Here is a 17,592-nt window from a genome sequence, read left to right as displayed (position 1 = left end):
AATTAGATCCACCCATTTTTCCTATTTCTATTATATCAGGAGCCCTTCAGCTGTCTCTTCTCTGGGATGGGAGCAGCATTTTTAAGTCTCATGTGATCCCGGGCAGCTTCATCTTGCTCTGTGGTCACATTCTGCTTTTGACAGCAGCCAACTGCCTCTCCCATGACCTTCCCCAGCCCTCCCCTGGCTACCAGCAAGTTAATCAACTTTTCATGTGTAAAAAAAATAAAAATGGCAGGGGAGGGGGGGCCAGTGGTGTGGGGAGGGGATTTCCCATAAAGGAGAAGAGAATGTGAGAAAACACTAAGCTCGGTGAAAGGAATGGTAAACAGGTCAGAGGGTCATTTCCATCTTTGCATCCCTAATACAGGAAGGCTGAGAAATTAATGAGACCACATCACAAGGCTCCTCCTCAGGACCAGGTCAGGGTGATAAAGCCAAAAACAAAAACTAGGCCCAGAGGAGGCAGATGCAGAGCCAGCTGGATGAGGGGATGAGCGAGCTGAAGGACTAAAGAACGAGATGGTCTCGCCTCGTGACAATGAATCATGGAATCTTAGTGCGGCAATGCTGAAATGGTGCCATCACCAGGCCTCCTGCCCACCCAATGTAGGAATCTCCTCCGTGACATCCATCCCCCCGAGAAATGAAACGTGGGTTTGTAGGTCAGTAACATTCAGCATCTCTTCCAGTTCCCTGGTCTAATAGATCAACTGTCCTCTCTTTTAACACCTTTCCAAGCCAATGGATATGCAATTTGTCTTTAAAACAAGTGTGGCAGGAAAAGGTTCAACAGTCAGCAAAACAGAATGGAGGTCATGGTCAAAGACCAGGGAGGAAAAGACCCCTGACTTCAGGCGGTGCTTAGGGTAACATCAAATAAGAGATACTGAATTTAAACAAAGACAGAGAGTATTTACTAGATGAAAAGAAGGACACAGTATATTCACTGAGATGGTGAGAATTAACAGAGTTAACGCAATGAAGCTTTACTAAATAAAGTAAGTGAAGGTGGAGCTGGGAAATGGACCATCAAAAGCAAACATTTTAAAGTCATTTCTGAAAAAAAGCCAGTTCCATGCAGTGAGCATTGCAATTAACCCCAGAATAGACACAATTTGTTTTGATTTTTGTTTAAATCAAACTTCCAGCATTCTCAAACATTTCGAATAATTTTGAACCTGATGCTGGGAAAGATTGAAGGCAGAAGGAGAAGGGGAAGACAGGATGAGATGGTTGGATGGCATCAGCAACCAGATGGACCTGAGTATGAGCAAGCTCTGGGAGTTGGTGATGGACAGGGAAGCCTGGTGTGCTGCAGTCTGTGGGGCCACAAAGAGTTGGACATGACTGAGTGACTGAACTGAACTGAACTGAACTTGAAGTAGAAAGCAGTGAAAACCAGCCCTCCTGGGCTACAAGCAATGACAAATATGTCCCAGAACAGCAAGACCTGGAAGATAGTACCTGTTTAGACGAGTACAGTCAGGTGAAGCCACTCCCTGCACGTGCTGAGAAAGCCCCAGGTGATGACAGGGGAGGGGAATGGTAGAGAAAGAAGAGAGAAAAAATGAAAAGCCTACCAATGGCAGAGGCAGCAACCGTCTGGCAGTGGTGATGAGAGCAACAGGTCAGCGGACTTCAGCCAGAGGCCGGGAAAGACAGGGCAGGAGGGAAAAATAAGTGGGGGCTTGTCTGTTGGTCAAGGACCTAAGAAGCAGCCACAGTGCACCTGGGTCTCACTCGTTCAACAGCCGCAAGGCGGACCCTCTGCAGGCTGGATGGCAGGGGCGGGGCGGTGGGGGAGTGGATTTAGCATTAGGGCCCCTCAGGTGACTCATTTCAAGTCACTCATTCACCAGCTGTGGTCCCTGTCCTCCTGGTCCCCACAGACCACAGAGCCTGGCAGGATGTATCCCTGTGACCTGCACACACAAGGGTAGAGGTCTGCCCACTTGGAGGAGGGTAGACACAGGCCTCCTGAGGACAGTGAGTGCCAGTAAAACCAGAAGAATATAACCACACCCCGGAGCCCATGCCCCTGTTATTCACCAGCATCAAACAAAAGAAACAAGATCCCGTGACGCAAGCTCTGGGCTTTCTCTAGGGATATGATGGAGGGTGGTAACCACGGGTCCAAAGCTAATCAGAAAGGACAAACACACAGAATCAGTACAGCTGATGGGACTGTACCTAGTGTCTCATTTCCCTTTGTAACTACCACTTCTCGAGCACTTGCCATATGCAAGGCTTTTTGCCTAGCTATCTTCATTCAAGCCTCTCAACAACCAGTGAGAGGAATATCATTGCTTGTTTAGTAGTCGATGCCACATGCTCAGAGTATTTAATAACTTCACGCAGATTTCTGTGTGGCAGCACACAGGAAAGTATGGAAGGGCAAAGATATGTCTGCCAACTTGCTGGTTATAGGGTTTTTGTTTTTTAAATTTTTTGGCCACTCCACGTGAGATGTGGCATCTCAGTTCCCCAACAGGGATTGAACCTGTGGCCCCTGCATTGGAAGCATTAATCATTGGACTGCCAGGGAAGGGCCTGTTTTAACTCAGTGCAAGATCACTTTAGAACTAGAATTTTTTTACGGACAGAAGAGCTCTTCTGTTGATAGATAATTCTAAGAGCTCCCGCTCTGGGAAAGCAGCATCAGCTACCTGTTAATGTGTTTAACATCTTTCTGGCTGCCAATTCCTCATGACAATCATACATGCTTCTCCTGGACCACTCTTCCTGCCCCACCCATGCCGCCCCACAAGCTGGGCCAAGGGCATCTTCCTGTGCCCCACAGAACAGATAATCTCATTGCCTTAATGCTCTATGGTTTTTTCTCTCGAGACAGTATACTCTTTCTGCATCTAGAGCCCTGCCACAAGTGCACAACCAAGGCTGAGGATTCAACAAGGAATGAATTAAACTATGGACTGATATGAAATCACCAAGAAAGATTATTTCTAAAAAGGACGAAGAGGTAACAATAGCCCATGTCTCTCCCTGCACCTTCCCTCCAAAAAACAAAAAGGGAAATATCTCAACTTATAGCTTCAAATTCTTTTTCTTTTTTAATTTTTTATTTATTTTTATTTTAGATGATGCTGGGTTTTCAATGCTGTGCAGGGCCTTTCTCTAGTTGTGGCGAGTGGGGACTACTCTCTAGTTGTGGTGCACAGGCTTCTCATTGCTTTGGCGTCTCTAGGTGCAGAGAAAGGTCTCGGCGTTCAGACTTCAGGAGCTGCGGCACACAGGCTTATTTGCCTCTAGTAGAATCTTCCCGGATGAGGGATGGAAGCCACGTCCCCTGTCTTGGCAGGTGGATTCCTAACCACTGGACTGCCAGGAAAGTCCTGTAATTTCAAATTCTGGTGAAAACCCATTAAACAACCTTGTCATAAAAACTGCTCCAGCAATTGGCAACAAGTACTTTGGCCTGGTTTAAAGGTTCGCACCATGATTAAAAAGAGAGGTTTGAGATTAAAGTAAAATTCCACTTTGGCTTTGCTGTTTGTATTTTTTGGCTCAAACTAAGACAGGGATGAAGAAATTTTCCTGGGAGCGGTCAAGATGGCTTTCTCTGGTGAAATATTTTGTCAACATAGTTGCCACTGGTAAGTGCCCTCTGCTCACAGAATTTCCAAGAACTCGCTATGGTAGGCTTCTTTTTTTAAACTGAAAAAGAGGGGTCATACAAACTGTCCCCAGCTTTCAATCCCAATAGAGTCATAATGTCAGCTTTATATTCTCAGAGATCAGCATAGAATATACCTATCATTTTCTAGCAAATCACCCCGTTCAGAAAACCAAAGACAGCCTCGGTCCTCAGGTTTCCTTGGTCCTCGAGTCGCGGGAGTTGGAATGACAGCGGGGTGGGGTTCCAGGCCTCCTGCCCTGATGCAAGGAAGCAGGGAAATACCCCCTTGTGGGGCAGTTTGGGAAAGGGACCCAGGCCTACAAGGGCCCCTCGCTCTTCCCTTTGGAAGCCAGTGGCCACAGCAGCATCTGCTCCTCTGGCAGTCTCCAGAGTCGCCCAAACACAAGGTGTAAATAAATTCAAATCGGGGAAACAGTCTCAGCAGGCCCTCTTTACCAAAACTCCTAAGCCACATTCTCCAGTTAAGCCTCAGCTTATAATGAAGATGATGTTTGCATCTCCTGTCATCCCACTGATTCTTTCTTTGCCTCTCTCTGTTTAGGGGTGAAAGGCCTTACTAGACACACTCAAGCTTCAGAACAACAAATATCAGCTTGCTCTGCGGGCACTGTTCTACCCTCTACTCAGGTTATCACATTTAGTCCACCTCTCCAAGGTAAAGACTGAGATAATCTCCACTATACACAAGAGGAAACTGAGGCATGGAGAAGTTATACAACCGGCTCAAGGCTACCCACCTAAAATGGGCCAGAAGCAGAGTCTGAACACAAGCAGACTGGCTCAAGGACCCAAAAGCATACACTATAGCGCCTCTCAGAACAGCACAGCTTACATCTCCTGCACATATTCTACAGGCTGGGCAACTGACATGTGTTGGTTTACACACGTTTTATATAAATTAATTCTCACAGCAATACTGCAAGGTAAGGAGAATTGTTATCCGATTCTCAATATGGGAAATGAAAGGGGAAGGAGGTGAGGTAATCTGCCCAGCAGTCAAGCCTCAAGTTGAACCCTGTTTGACTGTAAAGCCTGACCCCTCACTGGTTACTAAATCACTGTAAACTTCATTTAAAACCACCCTAAGGAAGAGACAGATGGACTCAAGAGACATATCAATCAATGCCATGTGTGAACCTTATTTGCATCTAGATTTGAACAAAGTGTTAAAAAAAAGAGAGAGAGATGGTGATTCTCAAGAACTCACAGAACTCAGCATCTAGCCATCCTCAGGCCATCATTTATTACGGCATTTAGATACAAAGCAAAATAAGCAAGGAGAAGAGGCTCCTTAAGTCAGAGGAAACCAGCAGAAGCTTCCGAGAGTCCTCTCCCAGTGGAGCCACACAAGACATGCCTAATTCCCCCAGCAAGTCGTGGCAACTCACATGAACTGCTGTTCTGCAGGGGAGCTCGTTACGGGGGAGAGTCGGTGGGACAAAAATTCATTATTGAAGCTGACAGACAAAAGCTTGGAGCTTCATTATACCATCTTTTCTGTTCAGCTCTGGTTTGAAATTTTCTACAATATAAAGTGTGGGTTGTTTTTTGCTTTTTTTGTTTTTCCATGAAGAATCAAAGAGCAATATCAAAGAAAAGAAGTCAGGGAGAAGTTGAAACAAGGGACAGAAATAGAGGGCTGCACCATGCATGAGTGGTTAGCCTGGGCAGGCTCTGTGTTCAATACTCTTCCTACATCAACATTCGGTCAAGACAAAGGACAGGCAAGTTCAGCACTGTACTCAAAATATACAACAGACCAGGTGATTAACGCTTCTTCCTGGTGGTGATTTAGTCACTAAGTCGTCTCCGACTCTTGCAACCCTGCAGACTGCAGCCCATCAGGCTGTTCATGGGATTTTCCAAGAACACTGGAGTGGGCTGCCGTTCCCTTCTCCAGGGGATCCTCCCAACCCATGGGTCAAACCCATGTCTCCTGCACTGCAGGCAGATTTTTTACTGAGCCACAGGCTCCTGCCCAGAGAGGGCTTATTGTCACTAGAAAACATGGAGAATCCTAACTTCCATGCAGGTGATTTACTCCTAAATTCTGAATTCAATAGGATGTGCTTTTTTTGTCTTAAAACATCGGAAGCATTAGAGTGACTCACCTCAATACCACATCACACTGAGGGGGTTCTCTAGCACAAAAATCAGTGAACTGACAACACTGGGAAACGTTTCTGACTGCCTTAAAGACTAAATAAAACACTATGCTTTCTGGGCTCCAAGTGGCAACTTCATCACCAGGATATACTTCATCTTGTAAGCTGACTTCATGATTAAGCCACCAGGTGCCTCAGTATAAGTCAAGAGCTGTCGGTCATTCTAAGGGCAAGAGGCAAGAATGAATTCTTGTCCTACTTTACTCATTGTCTAAGTTATTCTATGCCATCCACCTCTAGAAGCGCCATTCAATAAAAAATTGAATAATATATAATGGGAAAAAATGAAATCCAATAAATGGAAGAAAAAATCAAAATGTGTTCTTCATTAAGAACTAAATGGGCCCTGTTGGTACTGAACAAAATATACTAAAGTTGTCAGCGAGAGTGACAACAGGCCTCTCAACACTGCGCTAACTGCTATGGAATATGGCCTCAGGCTGACAACAGTGCACGGGGCAAGGAACAATAAGATCTCACAGGCAAGCAAAGAACTCCCCTTCCCTGGTAGCTCAGATGGTAGACTCTGCCTGCAATGCAGGAGACCTGGGTTCGATCCTTGGCTTAGGAAGATCCCCTGGAGAAGGGAATGGCAGCCCACTCCAGTATTCTTGCCTGGAGAATTCCATAGACAGACCATGGAGTCCCAGAGAGTCAGACAAGACTGAGCGACTTTCACAAACAAGGCCGTTGACGTCAAAGTGAACCCTGTGAGGGCAGCGGGAGCAAATGCCTGAAGAAAACTAAAAATGATTCCAAGGATCCCAGGGAAGACAACTAGTGGGTAGTTTTTTTGTTCTTTTTTGCAGATATTAACCCAACTTTATCAGTAATCACTTTTTTTTTAAAGTAGGTCTGGATGAGTTCTATCAGCTGTTTTTTTTTTTGAAACAAAATTTATTGAAACACAGCTGATTTACAGTGTTGTGTTTGTTAGATTCAGGTATATAGCAAAGTGATCCAGATGGATATTTTAGGTTCCTTTCCATTAATCAATATTACAAGATATTGTGTATAGTTCCTTTATGCTGTACGGTAGGTTCTTGATGGTTATCTGTTTTATTTATACTAGTGTGTATATGTAATTCCAAATTCCCAATTTATCCCTGTCCCACCACTTTCCCCTTTGTTAACCATAAATTTGCTTTCTATGTCTGTGAGTCTATTTCTGTTTTATAAATATGTTCATTTTTATCATTTAATTTTAGATTCTAGTGGACAGTTTTTATTCTAGGAAAAAAAAAAGTTGCCTTTTACAAGGAAGATAAATGTCAGACTTCAAGGTCACATGGTTGGACCGTTAAGCACAGACTGACTGAACACAGCTCCTCCCTCACCCTAGTGGGAAATGTATTATTGTATTATTTTGTATTCCTCTTGTATTATTTTGTACAAGAGGAAACATGTCCCAGTAGCTGCTCACATTTTTTTCTTTTCTTCTTGTTGAGTTCTCTATATTTCCAGATCTGGTCAAAATACACTGCTACTGGTTTTCAGCAAACAGAATAATCCTACCGAGAATAAAGCCTTGAAAATACATGGAATGGCTACCGAAAAAGAGGTTTTCTCTGCTTTGAAAATGACTTTACTAAATAAGTCTGACAGCACTGAGAATTGCACTAGTCCTTTAATTTTTCAAAAAAAAAAAAAAGTAGGCACTAAGAGGAGAGAAAGGCTCAAAAAATGAAGGACGATTGATCCCCTAAGTAAAAGATTCCTTTACTCTTAGCAGTAGAAACTACAGCAGCCACAGTACTAGAAAGAAAATGAACAAAAAAGGTTGTTTCCACAAGAAATGCAAACATACGTGCACAAGAAGTTATTCAGTCACCTCTTCTCCAGCCCCCTGAATGTCGGCAATGTTACATCAGTGCAGCTATTACCAAGTTTACCCTAAAAAATACATAAACCCTCAAAGGTTCTGTCTTGTGACTCATTGATAGGAATGCATGGTCTAAAATCCAACTTCTCTTCCAAGTAATAATGAACTGTTTAAAAAGGAAAGGCTCGAAATGCTCAAATTCTCCAGTTTTTAAGGGATCAGAGGCTACTAATTACCTTAAGTTTCCCACAGGAAGAGCCAATGGCATTCTAAGCAATAAACCAAGTTTCCATCAAGTTCCATTCAGAAGGACTGGAAATAACCTGAAGAACCACCTCCCTTCCCTAAACCTACTCTGAGAGAAAGAAAAATAAAGATTTTTAAGAAGATCCAAGTCATACCTATGAACGTATTTGATTTGTCACTCGCCTATTAAATTTCACAAAGGTCCCAATTCACTTGTCAGCAATGAAATATGCCCACAAGGAGAGACGCCCCATAAATTGTTTTCATGCTGGCTGATCTCGGTTCCAAAGGAGGAGACACCCAGCACGACGTTCAGCATCCGGTTTTTGAGGGAGGAGATGGCAGGGTGCCATCCAGCAGCAGTTCCACAACTTAATATAAACAAAGTGGGTGGTGGAAGGCAAGATACTGATGCAGAACTGCCCACTTATTTTTTAAAAAAGCACTTGCCAAGCAAATGAAGATTTGAAAAAAAAAAAAAAATACTACACTTTACTGTCATACATTTCTAACAGAAAGAATATTTTAAAAGTCCAACATACCCTTTTGAAAGAGATTATGCCTGTTTGCCCATCACCACATCAGAAGAAAATGGCTAGAGAGATTGTCACACATGGAAAGTATGTTTGGACACAATGTAGAAGGGTTGGCGACTGTCACCCAGCCTCACTCACAGCGGGTGCAGCCATGTGACAGGGCTTTAGACAAAGGAATGCAGGCAGAAGTGACATACGCCACTTCCAGCCTGGCATCTAAACCTCCCCCATACTCTCCTCCACGCTCTTAATCGTCTGTGACCAGACAGTGCTGTGGAGGGCAACATTAAGAAACCACGTGTTGCCACAGGAGCAGCCTCCTTCAGCCTGCAGCCTTGGGGAACTGTGGGCTGCCAAGGACTCGCTACCTCCTTCTGCAGCCTCAAACCATTTTGGCTAATCACGTAAGAGAGAAATAAACTTCTTACAGATTTATGCCATTATACACTTTGGTATGTATTATTACAGCATGTAGCCCATGCGTGACTGTACTTAAAACATGGGCTATGAATCAAGGATAGTAACACAAACAATCCGATGTTTTAAAGGACAAAAACTTTGAACAAATCCAGTAAAGAAATACATATGTGTGTGTTAGTCAGTCACGTCTGACTCTTTCTGATCCCATGGACTGCAGCCCACTAGACTCCTCTGTCCATGAATTCTCCAGGCAACAATACTGGAATGGGTTGCCCTTTCCACCTCCAGGGGATCTTCCTGACCCAGGGATCGAACCCAGGTCTCCTGCATTGCGGGCAGATTCTTTAGCATCTGAGCCACCAGGGAAGAAATATTGTATACCAGAGGTCAAACAGGCACATGAAAAGATGCATCACTGGTCATCAGAGCAAGGCAAATATCACTTCTTATTCACCAGAAAGGCTAAACTTAAAACAATGACAATCCCAAAGGATGGCAGGATGTGGACCAATGTAACTCTCAAACACTGTTGAAAGAAGTGTAAAATGGTAAACCACATCAGAAGAAGGCTTAGGAATTTCTCATAAGACATTCACTTGCCTTATCACTTACTCGGCAATTCTATTCACAGGTATTTTTTAAGAGAAATAAAAGTATATGTGCACAAAAAGGCTTATATAAGACTGTTTATAGAAAGTTAATTCATAACAGCCACACACTGGGAATAGTCCAGGTGCCCAACAACAGGATAAGCACACGGTGCTCTAATCAGACAATGGTGCTCTAATCAGCAGTAGTACTAGTACTCAGCAATACATGCAATGACAGGAACGAATCCTAAAACATTTTTAAAAAATCTTAAAACATATTTGCTGAATGAAAGCAGCGTTACACAAAAAGTTCCTAAATCAATGGTTAAAAAGCAAAATCATCAGTGGTTGCCTGGAGCAGAACTGCAGGAGAAGCAGGGAAAGATGGGAAATGGCACAAGGGAACATTCCAGGGTGATGAGAATCTTCTACATCTTGATAAAAGAACCGGATTCACAGGTGTTTATATTTATCAAAAAGCACAGATTGGTACACTTCATATTTCTATATTTTTGTACATAAATTTTGCCTTAAAAACATGAATTAAACAATGAATTCTGGTAATTTGCATCAAGTCTACTGATGTCTACAACATACTCTGAAGTGCCCCTCCAAAACATAGGTTAAGGGATGAATGAAGGGACAGACAGATATGGAATAACATGTTAAAAGAAATTTTTAAAAATGTGGTGGGTATTTAGGCATATACTACACAATTTTTCTCACTTTTCTGAATGTTTAAAATTTTTCCAAAGAAAGCATTAGGAAATTACAAAGGGTATGGACAGATGCAAAATTCCTTTGGGAAGTGGGCAGTCTCCTGTAAAAATACACAGCTTTCACTCAGAGCAGCTCAAGTCAGGAGAAACAAGACACCAAAGTGCCTGCCAATCAGGACAATGTAAACAGCACACTGAGATGCATGGGCAGAGGAGACGGAAGTATTTCAACTAGGGGTCCCCAGATTACAGACACGCGTTGCAGGCCAGCTGTTTCTCACATGGGTGACCATGCAGGGCAAGTCACCAGCAAGATCTTAATGATTTAACAACAGTTAATGATTCTCCCAAACAGTGACAAGGCAAGCTAGTCTCAACGGAGCCCTTTCAAAAGAATGAATTTTGTTTTATGCGAAACTCACTTGCCCATATTTTTTCCAATTCACCGAGGATTCATGAAAGCCTCCATGTGAACCAAGTTGCAGCAACCACTGGGCATACAGAGAGTCCTGGCTCTAGGAAGCAGAGTCTAATATTCACTCTGCCACTGACTAGTCACTTGTCCTTGACTGATAAGATGCTAAGTCTCTCTGGTTCACTTTGCCTAAGAACTCATGAAAAGCCAAATACCCTAGTAGCACATAATAAGGAGCACAATGAGAAAAGAGATTTTCCAGGCCCTCTAAAGAGAATGGTAGCCTTTTCACAAACAGGGGACTGCCAGGTAACCCATGAGCACTCAGCATTAATCCTAGTTCATGAACACTAACCCGGTCTTAAGGAAGAGCACTAAACGGGTACCCTGTCACTACCTAGATGGGTGGCATGAGGTGGGAGGGAGGTTCAGGGGGGAAGGGGCATATGCTTGCCTATGGCTGATTCATGTTGATGTATGGTAGAAACCAACACAATATCGTAAAGCAATTAACCTCCAATTAAAAATAAATTTTAAAAAGAAGAAAGAGCAAAGATGAGGAAAGCATGACTCTAGTCCTCTCTGCCATTAACCAGCCGCCATGGGAACTGGGCAAGTCCCAAAGACTCTCTAGGCCAATTTGACAAAAGAAGACTCAAAACAGAAGTGCTCCCATCCCACTCAACCTGCTCACAGATGCCCTTTAACGCTCTGCATCCTAGGGGTACAGGCCAGGAATGACTGGCCAGCCACTACAGGGCTGAATTCCTACTCAGCTGTAAAGCTCTTGTTCAGATGTCACCTGCTTTGAGAAGCCTGCCAACCAGGTCAGTCACTCCCTGTACACTCAGCAGATAACCTATATCAGTGCCCTGGCTACGTTGGAAGGTAACAATCTATTCACCTGTCTTGTCTCCCAAACTTGACTTTGAGCTTTTGGCCTCACTGGAATTTGCTCCACTTGCCCCAGCGCTGTGCCTAGCACATGCTGGCACTCAAAGCATAGGTGTAAATAAATGCATTAATTAATCACTAAGGTCATTTTTAGCTCTAAAATGCTAGACGATGTTTTTAAGTGCAAAAGGAATCATGGGTATACAAATCTTTTTATTTAGCTGTTTAATGCTGTATGTGCGCTTCCCTGGTGGCCCAGATGGTAAACAATCTGCCTGCAACACGGGAGACCTGGGTTCCATCCCTGGGTCGGGAAGATCCCCTGGAGAAGGGAATGGCAACCCACTCCAGCATTCTTGCCTGGATAATTCCACGGACAGAGCAGTCTGTCTGTGGGCTACAGTTCATGGGGTTACAGAGAGTCGGACACGACTGAGCAACTAAGACACAAACAATGCTTTATGTTCAGTGCTGGGGACATGGAGATGATAAAAGACGTTTCCTGCCCCCAAGACACCCCCCACCCCAAATACGAAAGCTGGTAGTTATTGTTTGAGCGAGGGCAAAGCTAGAGCCTGCTCCTGCTTCCCCGTCACTTCCTTTCTTGCAGCTGCAGCTCTCTGCCTCTTTCCCCATAAGCCTTCACTGCTGCCTCAAACTGCAACCTCTGTCCCAGCTGGCAACGGCTCAAAACTGTAAGCCAACCACCCACGACCGGCAGCCTACCACAAATCCTGCAGGACCGCTGCCCCCGGGGCCCAGAACCCTCTCCCCTCCCGCCCGCGAATGTAACAGCCCAACCAGACGGAAAGGAAGCACACGCACACCCCTAGGCCCCCCGCGATCGATGGTACAGCCCTCCCTCCCCAGAACCTCCGCGCTGGGGCAGCAGGGGCCGTTACTTGAGGACACCCAGCTTCCTACGCGGACCGTAGGGCCGGCTCGGAGAGCGCAGAGTGTACCTGCGCGGCCCTCTGCTCCTTCCAGTGTTTCATCTGGTCGCTGGCTGGATCCCGGTTGTCCGCCATGGTGTCTGAGCGGCGCTGCAGAACTTTGCAGGTGGGCTCGGCTTACGCGTCTCCAGCGCCGCAGCTGAAATAGGCGACTTCAGACTCCGCCACTCAGCTCCGCCCTCCCCCCCCGTCCCGCCCCCTCGGCAGGGCAGCCACCTGATTGGCCACTTGAGCTCCAGGCGGAATGGGATTGGAAGCCAGATAGGGGCGGGGCTGAGGAGCAGGGACTCGGGGAGAGGAGAGGCTGGGGAAAGATAGGAAAAGGAACTGCACCTCCTCACCTCCGACCCCCAAACTCCAGATTAACTAATTTGGGGTTGGCCCCCCGCGTACCCGGATGTGACTGTCTCCTCGGCTTATCAGTATCCTTCAGGGTGCCCTGGGAGGTAGCGGTTGATAGTCTGCCAGTTTTTTTTTGAGAGAATGCTTAGGCCCTGCTGGGTGAGGCTTTGAACTCTGGTAACATGCTCTCAGCTCTTAAAAAACAGAGAAAAAGAAATCCACGGTTGAGTTCCTCTGTGCAAAATGAAGGTTTGTCATGCTCCAATGTTAATAATTTTGTTTACAACTGAAAGGATTGGTGGAATTTGGAATAAATGCAAATACTGGTTCTATATTTAAGTATGACCAGTGATCACACTCTCAAATGTCACATAATTTTTTCTTTGTCAAAGATTAGAGATGACATGTATACACTGCTATACAATGACATGTATACATTTAAAAATGGTTAACCAACAAGGATCTGCTGTATAGACCAGAGAACTCTGCTCAGTGTTATGTGGCAGCCTAGATGGGCCTGTAATCTGGGGGAAAATGGATAGGTGTGTATGTATGGCTGAATCTCTTTGCTGTCCACCTTAAACTATCACAACATTGTTGGTTGGCTATACTTCTGTACAAAATAAAAAGCTTTTAAAAATAAAAGTAAAAAACACAGAAAAGCGAAATATTTGCAAGTTCTAAATCTTAATAGTCTAAAATACATAGGACAAAAACTCAGTCCTTTAGATTCCCTTTTTGGTTTAGAAGTTCCCCTTTTTGAGTGTCTGCTATGTGCTGGACACTGCTGATGGTTGCCAAACTCTACCACTTAATCTTCACAACAAAAAGAATATAAAGGTCAGTGAAGTCTCCCCACCATGACAAGCATGAAGAGGTTGGCTTGCTCCTGATGTAGAATAATTAACTAAGTTAAATAAGATGTCCAAACCCACTATTTATTAACAGAAATGCTGCCTTAGAGTTTAGGAAATGTCTTCCCTAAGTCAGTGTGACTAATTTTTGAGGTGTTTGAGCAATGCATTTTAATAAGTGAAATAACAATATATTTTGTAATATTCCAGAAGAAAATTGCTCAAGAGTTCAACAGTGCAAAAATGACTTATTCTATGAAAGTATCCTCAATTGGTGTCTTACTCTTGTCAAGACGTTTAAATTAGGTAACGTGTGAAAAGAGACTTGGTTATACACAGCTAGAGAGATTGTCTACAAAGTCTGAGACTTGGCATAAGAAAGCTGGGGGAAAATGGTCCTCCCAGACCTCAACAGAGATCTGTACTCCTACGACTTCTCATCCTGAGGCCACATTATAGCTCTTTCCTTCCGCTGTGTGAACCTCCCACTCATAGGGCATCGCACTTCCCTTCCCCTAGTCGTTTCCATCCTCTTCTGGTCAGGAGTTGCCTTATTCCAAATAGGCTGCCATTCTTTCCTTTTACTGTGGGTTCATATCACTTTTTATACTTGAGCTTGAACTCCAGGAGATGGTGATGGACAGGGAGGCCTGGCATGCTGCGATTCATGGGCTCACAGAGTCGGACACGACTGAGCGACTGAACTGAACTGAACTGAACTTGGTCTTGGAAATGTTCACATACTCTTGGGAGTCTAGTTCAGTCACATTTGTATAAAAAAAGTATTTTTGTGGTTAGAACTGGTAATCTAACCACTGTCTATAACATTATTTGCATGAGAATAAGTCTTTCAAGCTTAAATTAAGTAGAAGGAGCTAGGGAGGGCTACCAAAAATTTTTTGCCAAGTCGCGTTATGATCATTGGATCTATTAAAAGGCCCTAAGGAAGAAAAGAAAACACAGTACCCATAGAGAACTTTCAAGTGTTTATGTACATGATTTATGGAATGATGTACATGATTCCCCCAGTGGTTCTATGTAAATCTCATCTCCCGTACCTGCTGATTTATATGTCTCCGTATGTTAAAGGCCCTTTGTTTCCTGGGCCTCAGCTGCTCAGTGGTAGGACTTTTCTTTCTTTTTTTCTTTTGGCTGCACCACATGGCCTTAGTTCCCCAACCAGGGATCAAACCTGCAGTGTCTTAAAGTGGTAGGATTTTTGATTCTTTCTTGTTTTCACTGGGAATTGGATCAAATGCAATCTCTCTCCAGGTCATCACTTTGCTTATCTGCTTCTCTTGAAAAATAAGCAGTTTGTTTGTTTGTTTGCTTGCTACTCCAGATTTACTCTCCATCCTTCTTGATTCTAATCTGTACTCCAGAAATCGTGATTTTTATCATCCGCTTGGCCCCACGATATCCTGCCTTCTTCTTGAGTTCAGCCAATGGTGGGCTGGCGTGAGATCAGAGCTTAGGTGGAAAGAGGGACTAAATTATTCGTTATATTAGCGCCAAAGTTGGATTTTCCACAGAGTTAGTGAAGCTTAATTTTAGAGTTGCTCACCTACACATGTTCCTTCCAGACTTTTGGGAGGAGTCCTCACAAAGTGCTTATGTGCACTTTTTTGAGTCTGCATAGAATGAGTGAGGTATTTAACCACAATTGATATAACCATCATCTTTTCGAATCCGAATTCCCCTTCACCACATTACCTTTCTTGTCAAGTGTCATTGGAGTGACTGTGGTTATGTTTGGCATCCTGCTAAGGAGACATTGAGTTGGGGATTATTTGCTTGAGTTTAGTGGAATACAGTTGACCTGAAGTCTCTTCCGTGTGTACTGAGTTATTGTTCGTAAAGCTTTGCAAGCTAGAGCGTGGCAGAGTTATATCTGACTCTGATACCAAGTATCTCTGTAGCCTTTCCTCTGTCTGGCGAGCATCACTGAGCCTTTGATTTCTTTCTAATGCACAGAAACCCATGCTCAGCCTCTTGCCAACATCTGACCCTCTTTTCTCACCTCCCCTATCAAACTCCAGCACTTAGTTGCCTTGTCACTCGGTTTTATCTCCCATCACTGCGTTTCCTGTCCTCCTCACTCCACTAAGCTAAGATTCTTTTTTTTTTTTTTTTTTTTTGCCATACTGCATGGCTTTCAGGATCTTAGTCCCCTGACCAGGGATTGAACCCAGGCTGCGGCAGGGAAAATGTGGAATCCTAACTACTGGATCACCAGAGAATACCCTATAATTCATTGATTTAAAATGGCATTATCAATAGTAAAGTATAAAGTCAAAATGAAAGTTTTCTAAATTATAAATAACACAAATTTTGATAAACTATGCTAGAAGGAAGATTGAATTACCTTTCTATTCTCTCTATTGAAAATTTTTACTTCTTTTGGTGATCAAAAAGTATGCACTCAAAATGAAAAAAAAAGTATTTTAGAGATACGTCAGGCTGTTAATAAAGTATTATGCTTTTGGGGGGGTGGTTTGTAATGTTTTTATGGTACTTTTTTGATTATTCAAGTTTGTAAGTTGTGATTTTTTTACCATTGTAAACAAAGATTGATTTTTATACTTAAGTGTGTGTTCTTTTCCTTATAGAGACAGTGAAAAGTATACATATAAGCTTCGAGTCCTGCAAAATTGGGATCCACTCTTAGCAAGCTCACTGCCTGCCTACCCTGCCATAATTCCTTGATTTCTTGGAAACAGCCATGTCCTACAGCTGTAGGTATGTTGCTGCTGCTGCTGCTGCTAAGTCGCTTCAGTCATGTCCGACTCTGTGTGACCCCATAGAGAGCAGCCCACCAGGCTCCCCCATCCCTGGGATTCTCCAGGCAGGAACACTGGAGTGGGTTGCCATTTCCTTCTCCAGTGCATGAAAGTGAAAAGTGAAACCAAAGTTGCTCAGTCGTGTCCGACTCTTAGCGACCCCATGGACTACAGCCCACCAGGCTCCTCCGGCCATGGGATTCTCCAGGCAAGAGTACCAGAGCGGGGTGCCACTGCTTATAATTGGTTCCAAAAACCACTCTTTTTCTTTGCCTCTTCAGAGGCAAGAATGGCACACAGCCTACTTGCAGTCACAGATGTTTCCCCCTTTTTCTATACTCCTTTCATGAAAATTTCCACAATTGTCCCTTCAGAGTATACTGGGTTTTTTCAGGGATTCTGACTGATACAACTCATAAAAAGCAAAACAGTGAGATGCATTTTATCTTATTTTATTTTTAAATTTATTTTTTATTCAAGTACAAGTGATTGACAATGCTGTGTTACTTTCAGGTGTACAGAAAAGTAATGTAAATAATTTATATATATATGAGTGATATGTCGCTTAGTCATGTCCAACTCTTTGTGACCCCATGGACTATAGCCTGCCAGGTTCCTCCATCCATGGCATTTTCCAGGCAAGAATACAGGAGTGGGTTGTCATTTCCTTCACCAAGGGATCTTCTCCACCCAGGGATCGAACCCCGGTCTTCTGAGTTGCAGGCAGACTCCTTACCATCTGAGCCACCAGGAATGTCCTTTATATATTATATATTATATATAAAGGACTTTCCTTTATATATATTATAATATATAATAATATATATTATATATTATAATATATTAAATATATTATAATATATAATATATATACATACACACATACATATATATGTATATATTATATATTATAATATATATTATATATATATTCTTTTTCAGGTTCTTTTCCCCTATAGGTTATTACAAAATATTGAGTATAGTTCCCTGTGCTATACAATAGGTCTTTATTGGTTGTCTGTTTTATATATAGTAGTATATGAATATTAATCCCAACCTTCTAATTTATCCCTCCCCATCCCTTTCCCCTTTCCCCTTTGGTAGCCATCAGTTTTTTTTCTATGTGAGTCTACATCTGTTTTATAAATAAATTCATTGGAATAATTTTGTTTTAGATTCCAAATATAAACAATAT

At 43.2% G+C, this 17,592-nt stretch overlaps 1 protein-coding gene across 1 annotated transcript in view; it reads right to left on the bottom strand.

The window, feature by feature from the left end:
- Window positions 1–12,565, bottom strand: part of CAT (catalase) — a 37,810-nt gene extending 25,245 nt beyond the window's left edge. The window contains exon 1 of the mRNA XM_068988250.1: window positions 12,431–12,565. Coding sequence (XP_068844351.1) covers window positions 12,431–12,496 — 66 coding nt within the window. The 5' untranslated portion in view covers window positions 12,497–12,565. The remainder of the gene's footprint in view (window positions 1–12,430) is intronic.
- Between the last annotated feature and the right edge of the window lie 5,027 nt (window positions 12,566–17,592).

The sequence above is a fragment of the Capricornis sumatraensis genome, chromosome 16 (genome assembly GCF_032405125.1).
Source record: "Capricornis sumatraensis isolate serow.1 chromosome 16, serow.2, whole genome shotgun sequence".
NCBI classification, from domain to species: Eukaryota; Metazoa; Chordata; class Mammalia; order Artiodactyla; family Bovidae; genus Capricornis; species Capricornis sumatraensis.
The sequence above is the reverse complement of the archived record's forward strand: the minus strand, read 5'-3'. Positions and strand labels throughout refer to the sequence as shown.